The sequence below is a fragment of the Psammomys obesus genome, unplaced genomic scaffold (assembly GCF_907164565.1).
Source record: "Psammomys obesus unplaced genomic scaffold, mPsaObe1.curated_primary_1811, whole genome shotgun sequence".
Lineage (NCBI taxonomy): Eukaryota > Metazoa > Chordata > Mammalia > Rodentia > Muridae > Psammomys > Psammomys obesus.
This window is the reverse complement of record NW_026596117.1, coordinates 20,865,394-20,885,916: the sequence shown is the minus strand read 5'-3', so window position 1 is coordinate 20,885,916 and position 20,523 is coordinate 20,865,394. Positions and strand designations below refer to the sequence as shown.

Here is a 20,523-nt window from a genome sequence, read left to right as displayed (position 1 = left end):
CTCCAACTCTCAAGTGTTAAGATTTCAGGCAAATGCCATAGTGCTCAGTCCCATCTTGGCTTCAAATCATGAAACAGTTCTTTTATGGTTTTTTGTTATTCATGCAGTTGGCCACTTTCTTAACGTCTCGCTGTATTTTCTGCTTATTTTACCTTGTCTATGATTATTGTTGGGTTGTTTGTTTTGTTTTGAGACAAGGTCTTACTATGTAGCCATGGCTGACCTGGAACTCACTCTGTAGATCAGGCTGTCCTCAAACTCACAGAGATCCACCTGCTTCTGCCTCCTGAGTGCTGGATTAAAGTCATGTGCCACCATGCCTGGCTTCTGTGATTGTTGTTATTATAAATATATATGTAAAGTTTTCTTTCATCATGTTTTAGAAATTTTGGATGAAATTTAATTGTCAAATTAAACCATTTCTCTTAGCCTTCCTCCTCACAAATACAAGGACTTTAAAATACCTGTGATAGTACCTCATTAATGTACATGAATCATTATGTAATTTGTACACAAGCGTTTGCTTTGCTCAGTTGTTTTCTTTATGCTTCATTTTCCCATTGCAGCACATACCTGTCTTTAATCTGAGAGTTTGTCTGCCTGGTGTTACATTTAAACTTTTTCTTTACAATGAGGGTCTGTTTGTGTGAAACTCTGTTTCCTTTTAAATTTTCATTTGAAACTTTTTATCATCTTTATTCTTACAAGACATTGCATTTATTCTGGGATATCAGCTAGTTTCTGTTGTTGAAAATGACATTTATGTTTTATTTCTATTACTGTTGCTAAGTCTTCACATTCTACTCATTTGTTTTGTCGATATGACTAGCCTTTTTTTATGATCTCTGGCTTAATGTCATCTCATTTTTCTTTAGTGAGTGACAGTTTTAGCATATGTTTCTAGTTACGGATTTCTTACACTGTTATCTTGTTTGACTCCTGAAATCAGGACATGTGTGTCATTCATCAGTTCTAGAAAATTCTCAGCATTTATCTTTAAACTGCTTTTGCCCCATCCCTGTCTTCTCTTCTCAGACTTGAATCAGTGGTATACTAGACCTTTTTTTTGTTCTGGCCTCTATGTCTATGTTTCTTAACCTCTCTCATATTTTCTATCTCTTTGCTTCTCTGTGATATGAAACCAGACAAGATCGAGGTAGGTAAATATGAAAGCCAGATTTACCCAAGAGGCACTATTTAGCCCTGGAATGCAGATATAAAGCCTTGAATCCAGATAAAGTTAAGAGAGTTATAACTGAGATATTTTCATTAAGAAATAAACCCAAGAGGGCCTAAAGCATATCATCCTACCTCTTGGCAGTGCAAATCCAGAAAGTACCGTCAATCTGAGACTTAAGGATTTCCGTATGTTAGTGTTAACTAACTGCAGGTTCATTTACAAACACAGAAAAGTGAGTGAGACTGGAAACAAAAATAGTAAACTTCATATTTGGACATCCAGAGTCTTAATATGCTAAGAATTTAAAAATATTGTTTGAACTTAAAATGTAATAAAATGTGTTTGTTTTAATTTAAATTTAACTGGGATCTGCTTTTATTATAACAGGAAGGCACTTCGGGACATTTGCTCAGTCACTGTAGTGGGATTCTTTTTGCTCATAGTACTTAATTAAAACCTTTGAAATGACAGTCATTGTTTTATGAAATATTTTTTCAGAGCTTTAGATCAACTTCCTTTCAGGTTATTGAAACCTTTTTTTTTTTTTTTCCTGAACTTATAAAGCATATCTGGGAATATTTGTGTTAGGATGATTAATAAAATGGCAATTTAAGAGAGCCTCACTAGGTGCGGTGTGGTGGTATAATTCCAACACTCAAAAGTCTGAGGCAGGAGGATCCCAAGTTTAGGTCAGCAGCCCAGGCTTCATAGCAAGACCACATCTTAAAACAAATGAAAATGAGCCTCCCCAAAGAAAATGAGACTAAAATGAAGTTAGGATTTGATAGCAAGTACTATATAAAAGCAAGTGTTACTATTAAATCATCACACAGAGAACTGTGTTATTAATGGTGTTCGGGATATAGCCCAGTGGTACCCTGTTCACCTTGCATACACTTGGCTTTCAGTCCCCAGCGTGGAATCAAAAAATCAATAAATATGCTATCCTCTTGCAATTTGTATGTCTTTTTTTTCCCTCTTCCTCTTCTTCTTCTTCTTCTTCTTGGTTGCCAACATTCTTCTGACCTTTTTCTTCCCTGGAATTTTCAGGCGTAATATCCATGGAGTAAGCAAAGAGAAAATAGCAAGAATGCTGGAGCACTACCAGCGCTTTGTGTCTGTGCCGATAATCATGAGTTCTTCAGACCCAGAGAGAGCCGAGCGGGCTGAGCTGTGTGCATACGCCTGTGAGGACGGAGGTTTGAGGTGGGTCAGAGTGCATCACCTATGGTTTCGCTTTGAATGATAGCTTTGAAGACTTGAAATCACTGCTTATGAACTTAAAAATAAAGACATTTTTTTTTTTTCTTTGAACAGTTTTACCTGGAGTCAGCTGAAGATGTGAAATTTTTTTCTTTTTTCCTTTGAGCTGCGGGTTCATGAGTCTGTGATTATACAACAAATATACTTGTCTTTTTTATTTCAGGATTTTCCCTTTATTTCAGTATCACTGTTGTTTTTATATATATCCACATTACTTCCCCGCCCCCTAGGTTTTAGTGAATGTACTCTTCAATTTTCACATAGAGAATTCAGTTAATGCTAGGTGTGATTTTTACTTGGGAAAGTTTAATGGGAGAGTTGAGATTTTGAGAATTCCTAAGATAAAGGAAGATGACTTGACAAACTGAATAAGGAAAGATCGTTGAAATTCAAAGTGTAATGCTGTGAGTTGGAAATTACCATCCAGGATGATTTTAAAACATAAAGTAATGAAAATTAATAAACAGCATCGTAAATGAGAGCTCCCCTACCACCCAACCTATTTCTTTAGTTTATTTTAAATCAAGACAGGTTTTCACTGTGTAGCCCTGGATGTCCTGGAACTTGCTTAGTAGACCAGGTTGGCCTAGAACTCAGGGAGATTCACCTGCCTCTGCCTCCTGAGTCTGGGATTAAAGACCTGCAACACCACACCTGGCTTCTTTAGTTTTTCTTAATTATGCAAATTACGTTGTATTACTGCTCTAGTTGGTAGCTTGAACCTGGCAGAGCAGAGCCTAAAAGTGAGGTGGACTGAAGTCTCATGCAGTAGCCAATATCATTTAGGGCATTAGGTAGTTTATATTCTGCAGTCATTTCTGAGTGCAGTCAGGAAGACAGCTTGTTCTTAGAAACAGTATCTGAGTACTAATAGTAACAAGAGGGGTCATCTGAAGTAAACCCACTTCTGTGTACCCCACCAGGAGGGGCACAAACGCACATTGTAAGAACAGCGCGTGTATTGGAGGAACAGAGGGCACAAGGCTCTTGTTTATTTGTTCTTACAAGCTCTCAGAAGTCTCTCATAGCTTTGGTCATGGACTATGTTCTGATAATGTTGCGTTTGTGAGCCTGTAAATCGGTGGTTTTCAACCTACCTAACCCTGTGACCTTTAATACACCTCATGTTATGGTGACTCCCAACCACAAAATTTTGTTTCTACTTCATAACTGTGATTTTGCTGCTGTTACATATCTTTTGTAAATATTTGTGTTTTCCAGTGTTCTTAGGCAACTCCTGTGAAAGTTTCTACCCCCCAAGGAGGTTGTAACTCAGGTTGAGAGATGCTGCTTTAAATAAAGCTTTTCTTTGTAGTAAATGGCAGATGAACATAGAGCTACTACTGTAACATATGCTAAGTTAGCTATGGGTAAGAGGAAAGACATCCAGGTAGTGACCTCTCCTAGAGTGCGTTTAGAACCTTCATTGTAATAGTCAGCAAGTAGCACGTGGCTGACACCTGCGGGTTACTGTCTTAGCTCTGAGAGTGTGCTTTGTGTATGCTTCGCTTGATGCCAGCTGTTGGACTTAGGGTAAAGGATTGTGTTTGTGGTATTTTAGGGACAAGTTAAGATTAGCTCTCACATTATTTCTTCCAGCAGTCTGGGGGCTGAACTCAAGGCCCCACATTTGTTGGGCTGGTGCTCTGTCTTTGAGCTGTACTACTAACTTACATCCATCCCCATACCAGCTTTTATAATTTTTGTGTAATTTAATTTTGAATATTTAGAAAAAATGCTAAGTGGTGTTTGGTTGCATGCTTCTTTAATTTAAATCACAATATTAATGGAACTGTGACGAGACTTTCTTACCACACTTCAAAAATGTCTTGTAGCCCAAGAAAAAATGAAACTGTTACCTCTGAAAAAGAAGAAAATGTCTTATCCGCATCTTCGAAGTTAACAGAAGAGAAGACACCTGAAGTGGCCAAAGAAGCAGCGTTACCTGAAAGTGTTCCCGTCCTCCCTCTTGCCAGCTTAAACAGAGGAAGAAAGGAGGCAAGTGATGCCAGTCACAGCGTGCATGACCCTTTCTTTCGGGACGCTCCCAACACCTATTTTCCTAACTCTGAAAGCAAAATGCAAGCCACAGATCAGAGTGAGAAAGAACAAGAGATGACAGCATCTGAGGACGGGCCTTCAGAAGCAGACGTGTGGAGCCCCGCACCAGGTAGTCGCTGCCCTGAGGATAATCAAGAGGCTTGTGAGCTTGCAAGTGCAGTCACACTGGAACGGGAAAACCCCTCGCCCCCTGACATACTGGAAGAAAGAACAGCAGGAAAGAAAAAGACTGTTGGAAAACAAAAAAGCAAATCATCTTTGGAAAAATTCCCAAAACAGGAGCCATCAAATTTTGTTGGTGACTGGCCAGTTGATAAGACAATTAGCCAGAGAACCAAAAGGAACCGGAAAACTGAAAAAGGTTTATCTGTACAAAGTGACAAAAAATATAATCGCCCTCAGTCCCACAAAGTATTAGATACGAGGGTACCTGTGAATACAGATCATATCCAGCACCGAGGATCTCCACATGGAAATGATGCTCTTTCAGAAGTGCCCAGTAGCTATCACTATGATACTTACAGAAGTACTGAGCAAACCTCCTTCAGTGCTGTGGGCGACTGGCCCTCATCTGCTTCTTTAGCTCAGAGAGAGCACAGATCAAGATTACCAAAAGCTGGCTTCAGTGAACCCAACTTAGAATTTGGAACTAATGACAGCATGGGTAAAATACCTTTATACCCAGCACATGAGGCCTATTGGGGCACAAGCCCCGAAGAACTGAAAACGCTGGGTTCCACAATTCGAGGTTCTGAAATGCTACCTAGTAAAACAACTCTTGAGGATCAGACTTCCCTGGGTAAAACGATTCATAGTCAGCACACCCTGCCTCTTCCCTTTTCCAGTAGTGCAGCAACTCTTCCTGGAGTAGTGGGACCCTGTTCTCTAGCAGAATTTCCAGGGGGGATATCTGGAGTTGTTCCTGGAATAGATACAGGCACTTGTACCCAGACTGAGCCCCAAGATTTTGCTCTCTTGTGGAAAGTAGAAAAGAATAAAGTCAGTGTTTCAGATTCTGTTAGAGTGTTGACAGGAAAATTGGATGGGTTTAGGCCAAAAGATTTCACTCTTAATACAAAATTAAATGTTCAGGAAACAATCCCTTATAGAGTAATGCATGATAAAAGTACGTATGTTGAAGAAAGTGAGCTTACCAGTGCTGATGAATCTGAAAATCTTAACATCCTTTGTAAACTGTTTGGATCCTTTTCTTTAGAAGCCCTGAAAGATTTATATGAAAGATGTAATAAAGATATTATTTGGGCTACAAGCCTTTTGTTAGATTCTGAGACTAAATTGTGTGAGGATGCTGAGGTTGAGAGTTCCCCCAAATCATATGATGAGTCACAAGTTGGGCCATTTTCTATGGGGTTGGATTTGAAGGAAATTATTAGCCACAAAGGAACCTCAGAAGATTCTAATTCTTCTGTGTCAGAATTTAGTTCTGGGCTTGGTATCAGCAACAATAGTGCACAGTCTGCTAGTGATGCAGAAAAAGGGAACTCAAAGCAGGAAGAGCTAAGAACTGCAAATCCTGAAAACCCTGAATTAATAACCAGACTATTCCCTCGTGCTGCTGTAAATGTAAGGAGTAACCATGAAGTAGTTCCTGACGGTCGGGCTGAATTGCCAGGTGCATACAGCTCTACACTGTCTCTTCCACTTACTCCAAAGTCTAATATCCCTGAAGATGCAAATGGAGTGGGGGAAAATCTGTTAGCCACAGAGACTGGAGAGAATAGTCAGTCTTTGTTAAACTTAGCTGACATTATAAACTCTGCCACAAGCACTGCAAATCCTGAACTAAATGAAGATGTTTATCTTGCTGGCTCTCTGCAAGTACAAAAAAATGAAAATCTTCCTAAGGATTATGTGAAATTTGCAAACATGGAGGACTTTATCAATGAAGATAGACAGGAAATGGAGAAAATTCTAATGCCAGGTGCTAGTTTGTCAGCAGGAGTAAGTGAAGAGGATAAAATTGAGGTATTGAATCCCACACCAGCAATGGCCAAATCTCTCACCATAGACTGTTTGGAGTTGGCATTGCCCCCTGAGCTGGCTTTTCAACTTAATGAATTATTTGGCCCAGTTGGTATTGATTCAGGTAAGGAAAAAGTAAATTTGTGTGTGTGTGTGTGTGTGTGTGTGTGTGTAGAATATAGTTTCTTTTGTTGGCTGAATGTATCAGTAATTTATGTCACGTAATTTTACATGGTACTTTATTTTTGACATAACATGTTTTTAAAGGATTTGAAACAATTTGAAGTGGAGAGTATTCATATAGAACTTTATATTTCAGTATATTCATGAATATGTGGAAACTTCTTTCATATTTTCAAAAGCATACTTTGTGCCTTTTGGCGCTTTTTCAGATAGATTTAAGGCAGGAATTAATTTCCTAGAATACTGTTATCTCAACTAACACTGTTTAGGAATTATTAAGTTACCGAGGAACAGGCATGTCAGTCACTTACATGGATCATGAAGTGTACTTGTTGCACCACTTAGGTATGAAAACTGTCATAGAACATAAAAAATATCCAAGTAAATAGAAATGTGTTAGCAATTAATGACAATTTAATTTATGCTTATGATAGTTGAGTATGTTTTCTGCAAATGTATGCTGAGTAATAATTCTAGTTTTCTCTTTTCTTCTCTTCACAAGGGTCTCTAACAGTTGAGGATTGTGTGGTTCACATAGATCTGAACCTGGCTAAAGTGATTCATGAGAAATGGAGAGAATCTGTAATGGTTGGTAGCTTCCTTGTAGAAAGCGGTCCTCTTTCTGTTTTACACATACTCATATTCAGATGTACACACATGCACATAATTTTAAAAAATAATGAAAACAAATTTTAAAAAATAGAACTCTTTAAGCAGGGAAAATATATAGAGATGTAGCTATGTTGCGATGAGGGAGTCGGATCCCCAGGAACAGAAGTTACAGACAGTTGTGAGCTGCCATGTGGGTGCTGGGAATTGAACCCGGGTCCTCAGTGCTGTTAACCCCTGAGCCGTCTCTCTAGCCCAATGTAGCTATTCTACATCTCTAATCAATGTAGTGATTTTATTTATATAGTTTTATTATTTTACATAATTTAAATAATGGTTTGTAGTTCATAAGAAGAACTAATACAACCTTGTAGCTTGTTTCCTAGTGCGCCCTCCTTTGCCAATGTTTGCCCTCTGCTTTTGTGTTTAGGAGCGGCAGAGACAGGAGGAGGTTTCTTGTGGCAAGTGTATTCCAGGTACGTCTTTTGACTTTGATTTTGTCTTGATGTTGGAATGCCGGCTGTGTTTATTTTAGCTCATTTTAAATGTACTTCCACAAAATGGAATATGTTACCCAAGGATTTTTAAAATGACATTAAAATTTGTGTGTATGTATGTATATGGTGAGTGTCGTGGTTTTGCGGTGTCTTCCTTTCACCTCATGGATCTTGGGGATTGACCTCAGGTCATCAAGTTTGGCAGCAAGTACCTTTACTTGCCAAGTCTCCTAAGAATTTTGATTTGCAAATGAAAAAAATACCCTTTTGTTTGTTTGTGTTTTAACAGGGTTTATTTGTGTAGCCTTAAATGTCCAGGAATTTACTGTGTAGAAGAGGCTGGCCTCACAGAGGTTAGCCTGTTTCTGTTTCTAGTGCTGGGATTAAAGGTGTGCACCACCACTGCCCAGCAAGAAATCTTTTTTTTTTTTAAATTTGTTTTCTTTCTGTATTAGTTAGACAGTCTGAAGCCAAGACTGGTTTTGAATTTGCAGTACTAATTTCTTAAGCTTTTTGAGTGTTTGGTTAACACTGTGCCAGCTACAAATCAATGTTCTGTCAAAAAATGTTAACACTGAATCTTGATGCTTGCTAGAAACTTAGAGGAAAATAGGGCTGCGTGCTGCATGTTTATCATGACTGCCGTGGAGTGTCTCAAGTGTGCTTCGATACGTACTGTCAGTGCTTCTTGGTAAGGTTTTGCTCTGTATTAAGAAAAACTGTTTTGGTTTTCTTGATAGCATTGTAGAATTTTTACTTGGATATTGAAATCTTTATTGATATCAGTGCCTTAAATTACAAAGGTAAACTTGGTTTTTTCTTTTTGGTAAATCCTGCCAACTTTAAAGTCCTTCATTCCAGATGACTTCTTACACAGTATTTCTGTCATGGCAGACCTGGTAAGAAGGGCCCTTTTTTGGTAAGGGAGCAGCTTGAGTACTTCTGTGAACTCCACACTGCAGCCAAGGCAAGGAACTTTAGGTTGAAGATTGTTGGACTCCACTTAGTTCATTCTTGTGCTCAAGTTGTAGCTTCAAGAGAGAAGCTCCACTGAAGCCACACACCTCATAGGCAGCACTTCTAGGGACTCCGGGCTTGAGAAAATGAAAGATGTAAAGCCGGCTTAGTCATAGTGGGGATGGGGTCTGGGAGGAGACGGGGAAGGAGGGGGATGAATTTGATCAGAACACAATGTATGAAATTTTCAAAGAATTAATAAAAATACTTGTAAAGAGCTAAATCTGGCTGGTGGCAGAAGTGACCGGACCTATCTTGTGGTTTTATGAATGCCAGTGGCTGCAGCAGCTGCCATTGCTTCACTCCTCAGAGAGACAGGACTATATCAGAGTATTCTGTATCCCTTAAAGATGTTGAAGTGTTACATGTTAACCCTGTTGCTCTGGACTTCATGGTTTGTTCTTTATTTTGAATGTAATTTGCTATTTATAGTATGCTTCTGGTCTGTTACTATTTGTCAGCATGTTGCTCTTCTCACTTCCAAGTAGTAGACTCGATTGAGTGGAGCTCTCCCTGTTGCTCACTACTCAGCATTAACTGTTTTGCTGGGGAGGGAGGGCGTCAAAGAGATATGGGGAGCATTGAGTTAATTTATAGTTACACCTAGGTCATTGCTCACTTAAAATATTGCTATATTAACATTTTTTGCTTGTAGTTATGTGAAGGTTTATTTTAAAATTTCAAATTGGTATTATAGTATAGGCTGAAAAGGACTTTAAAATTCCATGTTTCTTTTGTTTTAATTTGTAAATTAGTTGCCAAATCAGTGACACTACCTTTATATTACTCTTGTAGATCCTTCACTGGCTGGACTTGCTGTTCTTGATAATTCTGAACAAAAGTCATCTCAAAAAACAGGCAAAAAATTATTGAAGACTTTAGCAGCACCCGAGACACTGGATCCTTGGAACACTCAAACAAAAAAAGTTTCACTGCGAGAAATAATGTCAGAAGAAATTGCCTTACAGGAGAAACATGACCTGGTATGGGTTAGCTTGGGCACTAATCTGTGTTCTCCGACCATTGTGTTATTAACATGTGATTGTCATTTAATTCTGTGTCTTTGGATCCAGACTTCATATTTAACCTGGTGGCTGAAGCCAATGTAAAGCTGATCTGGGGTCTAGGATTTGCTTCTAGTTGACACTTTGACATACGTAAGTCATCAGAGTGTTAAGTGTGTGTTTATTTTAGATTTAAGTTTTTCAGGCCATCAAGTTGTTTTGATTGGCAGTTTTGCTTTGCTTTGCTTTGTTTTTATTTTTTTCCACACAAGGTTTCTCTGTATAGCCCTGTCTATCCTGGAATTCACTCTGTAGATCAGGCTGGCCTTAAATCTAGAGATTGGCCTGCCTTTGCCTCCTGTGTGCTGGGATTAAAATGTTTGAGCCACTACTGCCAGGCTTCATGGCTAGTTTTTAACATTTGCTTCTGTAATCTTTTACTTTATGAAATCTTTCATTTAAAGATAGTGTCATACATTGTTTAGAAACAAAAATAGTATTACTTTTTAAAGGTGTATCTCTCCCTTTTGGGGGGAAGGAGTTGAGACAGGGTTTCTTTGTGTAATTCTGTCTGTCCTGGAACTAGCCCTTTGTAGGACATGCTGGCCTCGAACTCACAGAGATCTGCCTGCCTCTGTCTACTGAGTAAGATGTACCCATCGTTAAAACAAAAGTTTAGAGAAAAAAAAAATTAGAAACCTGGGAATTTTTATTTACAATTCAGTTTCTTCCCTTTTCTCCTCTTCAACTAAAGTTTAAACAGAAACTTTATTTTAAATCTTACTTTTTGTTTTTCAACATGTCTAAAGCCATTGTTGAATTTGATTTCTTTAGTAATTCTTTTCAGCTTTTTTTTTTTTTTAATTTTGAAAGTGTGAACTAAAGAATTCAAAAATTAAAATGGAAAGACTTTAGAAGTTACTTAGTCAGGTTATCAAGGGAAAAAGCAGCACATAGCAGTGACCAAAGCATTTTTTACTTTAATGTGTATGACTCACAGACTCAGCTTTGTATTTAGCTGCAGTGCATGGAATTGAGTGCAGGAGGATTGGAGACATTCTCCATGCTTCTCCCTCATAATCTTCAGGATAAAGTTCCTGTTGCTGCACCCATATATAAAATAGCTTCAAATAGTATCTTAAAGTTTTTCTGTTTCAGATATTCTTCTTAATTTATAGTAAGCTGGAAAAATGGATTCTCTTAAGCTAACACTTTAGGCTTAAATAGTGTAATAGTTTTGTTGAATGCCATTTTCATTACTGAAACATACCTTCATATTTCTGACGTGTCTTATAGTCTCACAATAGTTGTTAACAAATGAGTTTTCTTTGACTTTACAATTCAATGCATTTTTACGTCAATAACTTTCTGTTCTTTTTCATAAACAAATGGTACAATAGAAACTAGACAACTGGGTTTCAAGAATATGGGTTTTTTTTTTTTTTTTTTTGAGAAAACTCATTTAATGGAGATCAGTAAGAGTTTTTTGATGTTACCTTTTCACTGTTCTGGAAGGAGAAATACATTTTGTGTACTGAAAGAAATGGGAAGTGAACTTCACATATGCTAGTGACCAAAGCATGAGCATTAACTATAGGACGACAAGATCATAAGTCCATCGAAGTATGGTGGCCGCTTAGGTTTGAGGAGTATTTTCTTGGTGGGGAGGAGAGGGGCAGAGTAAATCCAGGTTATAGAGTATATGTGAAATATTTTAATTCTTTGCTTCTATTGAGACAAGGCCTCATCAGCTCAGGTGTGTCTGCTGTACTTCAATACTTTACATTTTTGGTTGTTTCCATTACTCTGTGATGTGTTCACCTTGATTAGTTATTTCCTGGGCAGGGCTTTAAAGCTTCCTTTCTTATTTTCATTTGGTGCTACAATGGGTCCAACAAGTTACTTTAAACAGATAATTCTAGGATTGTCCTCGATTATTAAAATTTCTAAGTTAAAAAATTTCAGGGTTAACTTAATGGCCTTTGAAATTGTATAGAAGGTTGTTATTCAGAGATTAGAGTCTTCATGACAAGCAAAGATTATTTAACTATACATTGACGACATCAGAAAGCATGAAAGTTACTTTAAGAATCTTTTTCATTTGTTTGTTTTTGAGACAGGGTTTCTTTATGTGGTCCTGGCTGTCCTGCAGCTCATTCTGCAGACCAGGCTAGCCTTGAACTCATATATTAATCTGCCTCTGCCTTCCAAGTGCTGGGATTAAAGGCATGCACCACCACTGCCCAGCTACTTTAAGAATTGCTTTCATAATTTATTTTAGAAAAATAAAATACTCTGGAGACTCTAGGGAGATGGCTCAGTGAGTATAAACACTTGCCTTGAGTTCAAGTCCATAAAAAGTTTTTTAGTTGGGTGTCGTAGCACACGCCTTTGATCCCAGGAGGCAGAGGCAGAGGCAGGCGGATCTCTGAGTTGCAGGCCAGCCTGGTCTATATAGCAAGTCCAGGACAGCCAAAGCTACACAGAGAATCCCTGTCTTGAAAAACAAAAACAAAAAAAAACAAATTATTTTAAACACTGGGTATACTAGCATCTGAGCTGTTGGGGTAGAGATAGGAGAACCCTGTGTAGAGCCTGTCTAAAGGGGAGAAGGTAGACTGGGATAGAGCCTCCACAGTGGCATGTACTGCATGCCACTCTGTGTCCTGTCCACACAGTGGGCAGGCCGAGAGAGCTGCCTTAAGGAGCTGTGTTTAGTCTGACAGTTTATTTTACTTACTTACTCATTTGAAGTGTCACTTTTAAAAACTTAATTTTTAAATTAATTACAATTTATTCATTTTGCATTCCAGCTGTAGCCCCCTCTCTCATCCCCTCCCAATCCTGCCCTTCCTACTCATCTCCTCCTATGCCCCTCCCCCAGTCCACTGATAGGGGAGGTCCCTCCTCCCCTTCCATATGACCCTAGCCTATCAGGTCTCTTCAGGACTAGTTTAGTGGTTAAGAGCTTGTACTGCTCTGTAGAGGGCCAGGGCTCAGCTCGCAACACCCACGTGATGGCTCACAACCATCTGTAGTTCTAATTCCAGGGGATCTGATGCCTTCTTCGGACCTCTGCAAGCACCAAGCACACACATGGCACACTCACATACATACATTCAGCAAAACATTCAGACGTACAAAGCAAGCAAGCAAACAAACCCTCATACACAGAACAAAACCCAGACATCTCAGGGCCATGACAGCACGCATATGGTAGCACATGAGAGGCCGAGGCAGGAGACTTGTGGGGCACAGGCCACTAGAGATACGCAGTAGGTGTGAGACCAGCCTGAGGTATACGATAGAACCTTGTCTCAGAAAGCCATCATCACCACCACCAATAACAACCGGGAAAACAAAACAAAACAGTGTGTCAAGGTCTCTCTGGAGAAGAACAGTAGTTTTTTTAAGTTTCTAGTTTGTTTTGGTTGGACATTTCTATAAAGCAAAATAAGAAAGAATTACTGAAAAGGAAATAAAAATGAAAAACGTAAACCTTTTCTACAGCCAGTAAAGAATTAATCTACTGAACTCACTACAGATGTCTTAGCTCATGCAACTCTGTAAATATGTTAGGCATTAACTCAAAATTTTTAGGGATGAAATGAAAACTTAATTTTTAAAATTAATTAACTAATTAATTCACTTTACATCTGATTGTAGCCCCCTTCCTCCTCTCAGTCTCACCTTCCCCTTCCTGGAAAGCTTAATTTTTTTTTCTTTTTTTTTTTTTTTTTTTATTACAATTTATTCACTTTGTATCCCACTGTGGCCCCTCCCTTGCCTCCTCCCAATCCCACCTTTCCTCCCTCTTCTTCCCCAATGCTCCTTTCCCTAGTCCACTGATAGAGGAGGTCCTCCTCCCCTTCTGTCTGACCCTAGCCCATCAGGTCTCATCAGGACTGGCAACATTTTCTTCCTCTGTGACCTAGCAAGGCTGCACCCCCTCAGGGGGAGGCGATCAAAGAGCCAGCCACTGAGTTCATGTTAGAGACAGTCCTTGCTCCCATTACTAGGGAACCCACTTGGACACTGAGCTACCATGGGCTACATCTGTGCAGGGGTTCTAGGTTACCTCCATGCATGGTCCTTGGTTGGAGTATCAGTCTCAGAAAAGACCCCTGTACCCAGTCACTTTTTTGCTAGGCTTTCAATATGTAGCCTAGATTGGACTAGGCTTGAACACTCCAGCTTTCTATCTGGTATGTCAAACATTATAGGCATGTGCAACTCTACCTGGTCGGAATAGTTCTGGATGCTCAGTTAAATGGATTGTGAAAAGTATTAATACACATATAGTTTTGTTTTAATGAATGTATTTGTGAAAACATTTTAAACAATTGTGAGTTTTAAGGTTTTCTGTCAACCTGAATTGGCAACATTTATACAATGTAGTTTCTGCCCACTGACGAGGACATTCACAGCATCCCTGTGTCCCTTAATGAGGACTCACAGGAGACATTTCTCTCAGGTTCCGGTACCAGAAAATTACTCCTGAGTAATCTGTGACGTGGGTTTCCATACTAATTTTATTTGCTAAGTTTATCCTATATTCTTTATTTTCTTTGATCTTTGACTTTATTTATATCCTATATTTTTAATAGTTCCATTGATTAATGATGACCCAAGTAAAAAAGCATCATTATGTGATTTCTTCCCTGAATATCATAGTGTATTTACACTGGTGTGGTATGGCTCACTACACACTTAGGCTGTAGGGTATAGCACATACCAGTATATATGTGATCCATCATTTACTGAAGCATGGTTAATGACTATATATGTAGCTTCATCCTTGTTAAACTGTATTAATAGACTATTAGGTGTGTATGTGTCTGTATATGTGATTACATGCATTTAGAAACATCTTTAAATGCTTGGCAAAAATGGGATATAAATAAATAATGTAAGAATACTTAAATTTCTAACTTCAGTATCTCCTGCCATACCCTGATGGGTAGAGTCTTTCAAAGGCCCCCTGTGGAAGGCCCCTGTCCTGTTCCTTGTCTTCTCCAACTTCTGACGTCTGTCTTGTTTGCCCTTCTGAGAGAGGTTTCAGCCTCTTCCCTAGGGTCCTCCTTGTTGTTTAGCTTCTTTAGGAGTATAGATTTTAGTATGTTTATCCTATAGTATATGTCTAATATCCACTTATAAGTGAGTATATACCATATGTGTATTTCTGCTTCTGGGTTACCTCACTCAGGATGATCTTTGCTTGCAAATTTCATGATTTCCTTTTTTTAATTGCTGAGTAGTATTCCATTGTTTAAATGTGCCACAATTTCTGCATCCATTCTTCAGTTGAGGGACATCTAGGTTGTTCCCAGGTTCTGGCTATTATGAATAATGCTGCTATAAACATGGTTGAGCAGATGTCCTTGTTGTATACTTGAGTGTCTTTTGGATATATGCCCAGGAGTGGTATAGCTGGATCTTGAGGTAGCACGATTCCTAATTTTCTGAGAAAGTGCCAGATTGCTTTCCAAAGTGGTTGTACAAGTTTACATTCCCACCAGCAATGGAGGAGGATTCCTCTTTCTTCACAACCTCTCTAGCATGTTTCATCCCTTGAGTTTTTGTAAAAAAATATTTATTCTTTTATAAATTATAGTTTGTTCACTTTGTATCCCTGCTGTTGCCCCCTCCCTCATCCTCTCCCAATCCCACCTCCCCTTCCTCATCTCCTCTCATGCCCCTCCCCAAGCCCTTCCCTTGAGTTTTTGATCTTAGCCATTCTGATGGTGTGAAGTGGAATCTCAGGGTTGTTTTGATTTGCATTTCCTGAATAACTAAGGATATTGAGCTTTTCTTTAAGTGTTTCTTTGCCATTCGATATTTTTCGTTTGAGAATTTTCTGTTTAGCTCTGTACCCCATTTTTTAAAATTTTATTTATTTTTTATTAATTACAGTTTATTCACTTTGTATCCCAGCTGTAGCTTCCTTCCTCACCCACCCTCCCTCATCTCCTCCCATGCCCTTCCCAAGTCCACTGTTGGGGGGGTTCTCCTCCCCTCCCCTCCCGATCCCATCCTCCCTCCCCCTTCTTCATGCATGCCCCTCCCCAAGTCCACTGATAGGAGAGGTCCTCCTCTCCTTCCTTCTGATCCTAGTCTATCAGATCACACCTGGAGTGGCTGCATTGTCATCTTCTGTGGCCTGGTAAGGCTGCGGCCTGGTAAGGCTGCTCCCTCCTCAGGGGGAGGTGACCAAAGAGCAGGCCAATCAGATTATGTCAGAGGCAGTCCCTCTTCCCATTACTATGGAACCCACTTGGACACTGAACTGTCATGTGCTACATCTGTGCAGGGGTTCTAGGTTATCTCCATGAATAGTCCTTGGTTAGAGTATGAGTCTCTGGCAATTTGGACAAGTTCCCTGTGTCCAAATTTTCTGGTTCTGTTGCTTTCCTTGTGTGGTTCCTGTCCTCTCCAGCTCTTACTATTTGCCATCAGAAGAAGAAAACAGGAAACAACCACAGGAACCTGCCACAGAGGGCCTCTGAAAGCCTGTGCCCTGCAGACTATCAAAGCAGATGCTGAGACTTATGGCCAACTGTTGGGCAGAGTGCATGAAATCTTATGTAAAAATATTTTCTAATTTCAGCCTTTGATCAGTGAAGAAAGTCTGTGATTTATTATAAATCATTGATCTTTTTGTAACAAAATAATCAGGCTTTTGTTTAATATTGCTTGGCTTATAAATTTCGTCTTATGAGTGATTGTTTTCTGTTTTGTTTTAGAAAAGGGAGACATTTATGTTTGAAAAAGACTGTGCCACTAAACTAAAGGAGAAGCAACTCTTTAAAATATTTCCAGCCATTAATCAAAATTTCCTGGCGGACATTTTCAAAGATCACAAGTGAGTGAGTGCTAGAAGGATGGGCTGTGATTTTTACACTAGTGTCCCTGGACATGTATGCCAAATTACCTGTAGTATTCATTTAATAAATTATTAAATTATATTTATATAATATATATTATAAAGAAAGTGAAAAGTTCCAGCAACTTATATTCCTTGTTAATTTTTCTTTAAATTTTTTCATTGCCTTTTTACCATTAGAAACATGCCCGGATGAAACGGGGCTGAGGGGCAGACAGTGCTTTACATCCTTCTCTAAACTAGAACTTCATGGTGTTAAGTGCAATTACAAGTATCAGTGTTGAGACATATTGTCTGTGTTTGATTTTGAAAAGAAACAAACTGTATATAGATCCCCAAAAGATATATGGAATATAGATGATGCAATTAAAAGAAACATGCGCTGGGCAGTGGTGGTGCACGCCTTTAATCCCACCACTCAGGAGGCAGAGGCAGGTGGGTCACTGTGAGTTTAAGGCCAGCCTGGTGTACACAGGGAGTTCCAGGACAGCTAGCGATACATAGGGGAACCCTATCTTGAAAAACCAGTAGTAAAATACCGGTTTCAATATTTACAATGTACAAGTAAGCCAACCCTTTATGCTTTTTAATTAAAAAAAATATTTTATGCATATGAGTGTTTGCCCACATGTATTTATGTATACCCCATGTATGGTTGATACACACAGAAGGCAGAAGAGGGCATTACCACCCCTGGAACTGCGGTTACATATAGTTGTGAGCAATCATGTAGATGCTGGGAACCAAACCTGGGTTCTCTGCAAAACAGCATGTGCTCTTAGAACATGGTTGATGATGGCGTATGGTGCTCATGCTTTGACTTGTCTTTCTTGATATTTAAACAGCTATTCGCTGGAACCCACGGTGCAGTTCCTAAACTGTGTTCTTGAAGGAGACCCTGTGAAAACAGTTGTAGCGCAGGAGTGCGTTCATCAAAATGAGAGCACCGCTTCTCATACCGCACTGAAATCAAAGGAGAAAAAGGTTGGGAGTTATCTGATATCCATCCTGTTGACAGAGACAAAAAGTACATAAAATGATTTGTTTATGGAGTATAATTAATGATTATTTTTACTATTTTGACTAGATTGAAAGTTTAATAACCAATAACTTTTTAAAGAATATCTTTGTATGTCAAAACATGAATTTATACCTAATTGTTTCTATTTAATCTTGTTATACATGATAAGCATTTAACTTCCTATAGATTCTGTGTAGACTTGACTTTTTTTTTTTTTTTTTTTGAGACAGTTTTTCTCTGTGTAGCCCTGACTGTCTTGGAATTTGCTCTTTAGACCAGGCTGGCCTCTAACACAGAGATCTGCCTGCTTTGTAGACTTCTCTATGTAGACACAGTATAGTATGAGGCATAATTGAATAGCAGTGGTTTTATTATATCATAGATTCTATAATCTAATTATGTGGGCAGATATATTTAATCTTTTTCCTAAGTGATTTCTCTATTTTACCTTGAAAATGTCTAATTTTATGTTTGGATAACTCATTTTGAATCAATAGGAGTGCAATTGATTTTTACATGTTAATCTTGTATCAGCATTAGAATTTTCTGTTGTTGCTTTATTTTATTTTTTATGTGTTTGGGTGTTTTACCTGCATGCATGTATATATGTGCACTGTGTGTGCAGGGCCCATGGAGGCCAGAAAAGGCTATCAGATTCCTTGGAACTCCAGTTACAAGAAGTTGTGAGCCTCCATGTGGGAATTGGAACCAGCCCCCAGGTCCTCTGCAAGAGTAGCAAGTGCTCTTAACCATTGAGCCATCTCTACAACCCATCTTTAAAACTTTGTTTTGTTTTGTATGTTTTTTTTTGTTTTTTTTTTTTGAGACAGGATTTCACTGTGTAGCCCTGGTATGTAGACAAGGTTGGCCTTGAACCCAAAGATCTCTTGCCTGCCTCTCAAGGTGTGGGTGCCTGACTAATAATTAAGTTTCTTGAAGAGCATGGTGATATCTGTTATTTTAAGCCTCGACAGTTTCAGAGTCTGAGTAGATTATATAACCAACTATTACTATATGGTAGGTCAGTTTTTCGTTCTTGGTTTATTTTTATCAGTTAGAATATGTGTGTGTGTGTGTGTGTGTGTGTGTGTGTGTGTGTGTGTGTGTATTACATGTTTTTATAGTACATACTATAAAATCTATAAGATTTTAAACCTATGTGTCATTGTTTTATAGAGTACGTTATAAATATAATTCCTGATAATGTTTCTAAGAAAAATGATAATTTCCATCTTTTTAAATTCCAGTAAGTAACGTACTTGGTCAAATAATTATATTAATAAAAGCACTTTTTAAAGTATTGAAAGTTAAGATTTTGTTTAGTTTTGGTTGTGAGTGTTTATTAAATTATACAGTGCTAACTTGTATGGCTTACACTGTTAAAGTTCCCAGTAAGTTAACTGAAACCACACATATGTAAAGATCAGACATAGATTGCCGTTTTAAAGCAGTGTTCAGTGAACGATAACTTTGAAGAAAAGAATTAGCAAAAAGTCGGTTGACTTAGAGATCACTCTTTTCAGTTCTTAAACATTATCTTTTAATATTCTAAGGCAGTGTTCTCAACCTTCCTAATGCTGTGGCCCTTTAATATAATTCCTTATGTTGTGGTGACCCCCAACCATAAAACTTTTTTGCTGCTGTTTCCTAAGTATAATTTTGCTACCGTTATGACTCATAATGTAAATATCTTATGTGTAGGATATCTGATATTTGACCCCCACAGTGTTTGCAACCCACAGGTTGAGAACCTTTATTCTAAAGGTATTTGGATACACTATCTGAGAATAATATCTAAAAGTACAGTGTTCTTATTTGATGGAAAAACCTATAGACAGTTTGCATAATTATAATGTTGTTATCTTATGTTCTACATCAGTGTCTTGCTACTTTAAGCACACATGGGCACACACACATAAGAAGCACACTTGCTGTGTTTGTTTTTGCGAGAGGACCTCACTTTGTAGCTTACACTGTTCTCAGTCCACCTGCTTGGCCTCCATGATACTGGGGCTGTGAGGTACAGGCTTTATTTTAAAGGTTACTGAAAATTTCTAACTGACCACGGTGGCTAATGGTACATAGTAGGTTGAAACTGACCCATGAATGTACTTAGGATGTTTACTATCAGCCATGCTAACTTCAGCAGGTATTCTGTTTTTTTAAATTACTTGTTTTTAATTGCCTAAAAAAAAAAAAGTAAGTTTAAATTTCTCATTGCTGCCTTGAAACTTTTTGTTTGTTTGTTTAAAGCAAGACATCCTGTATTTCTATCTTCTATCTGGCTTCATATTCCGTATGGACCCAAGAATGGCCTGAACTCCTGCCTCTGCCCTGGAGTGCTGGGAGGATTGGCTGCAAAACTAACTAATAGGGTTAAACACAACCCAACACTTGGATTTCTGTGCTGAATAAGTTTGTATTGCTGATTATCTATCTTACCTTCTATCTTTTGGTTTGATTTCGTGACCTAATTCTATTTTAGTAATTTTGAAGAATAGCCAGGCAGTGGTGGTGCATGCCTTTAAATCCCAGCACTCAGGCAGAAGCAGGTGTGTCTCTGAGTTTGAGGCCAGCCTGCTCTATAGAGGGAGTTTCAGGACAGCTAGGGCTACATCGAAAAACTGTCTCAACCCCCCCCCCCCCAATAATTTTGAAGGACATTTCTGTGTCTAAAACTGGTTAAAGAAGGGGTAATGTTATTGACATAAAAAAAGCTAATGACGCTAATGGTAGTACTTGGCTTACAATGTAGACACTGAGGAAATCTCTTCTGAGAAAAAAAAAAAAAAAGACGAGTCCAGCTGATCTTTTGGTCAGTC

The 20,523-nt window shown here is 38.6% G+C and overlaps 1 protein-coding gene across 5 annotated transcripts in view; it reads left to right on the top strand.

Moving 5' to 3' along the window:
- The window catches only part of N4bp2 (NEDD4 binding protein 2), a 60,987-nt gene that overhangs the window by 26,683 nt on the left and 13,781 nt on the right, over nucleotides 1–20,523 (top strand). For all 5 annotated transcript variants that reach the window (XR_008722759.1, XM_055629255.1, XM_055629256.1 and 2 more), the window contains 7 exons: nucleotides 2,231–2,386; nucleotides 4,279–6,611; nucleotides 7,173–7,258; nucleotides 7,710–7,755; nucleotides 9,589–9,776; nucleotides 16,541–16,659; nucleotides 17,526–17,664. Coding sequence is in view for 4 of the 5 variants with exons in the window: in XM_055629255.1 (XP_055485230.1) it covers nucleotides 2,231–2,386; nucleotides 4,279–6,611; nucleotides 7,173–7,258; nucleotides 7,710–7,755; nucleotides 9,589–9,776; nucleotides 16,541–16,659; nucleotides 17,526–17,664 (3,067 nt within the window). In the remaining variant the exon portion in view is untranslated. The remainder of the gene's footprint in view (nucleotides 1–2,230; nucleotides 2,387–4,278; nucleotides 6,612–7,172; nucleotides 7,259–7,709; nucleotides 7,756–9,588; nucleotides 9,777–16,540; nucleotides 16,660–17,525; nucleotides 17,665–20,523) is intronic.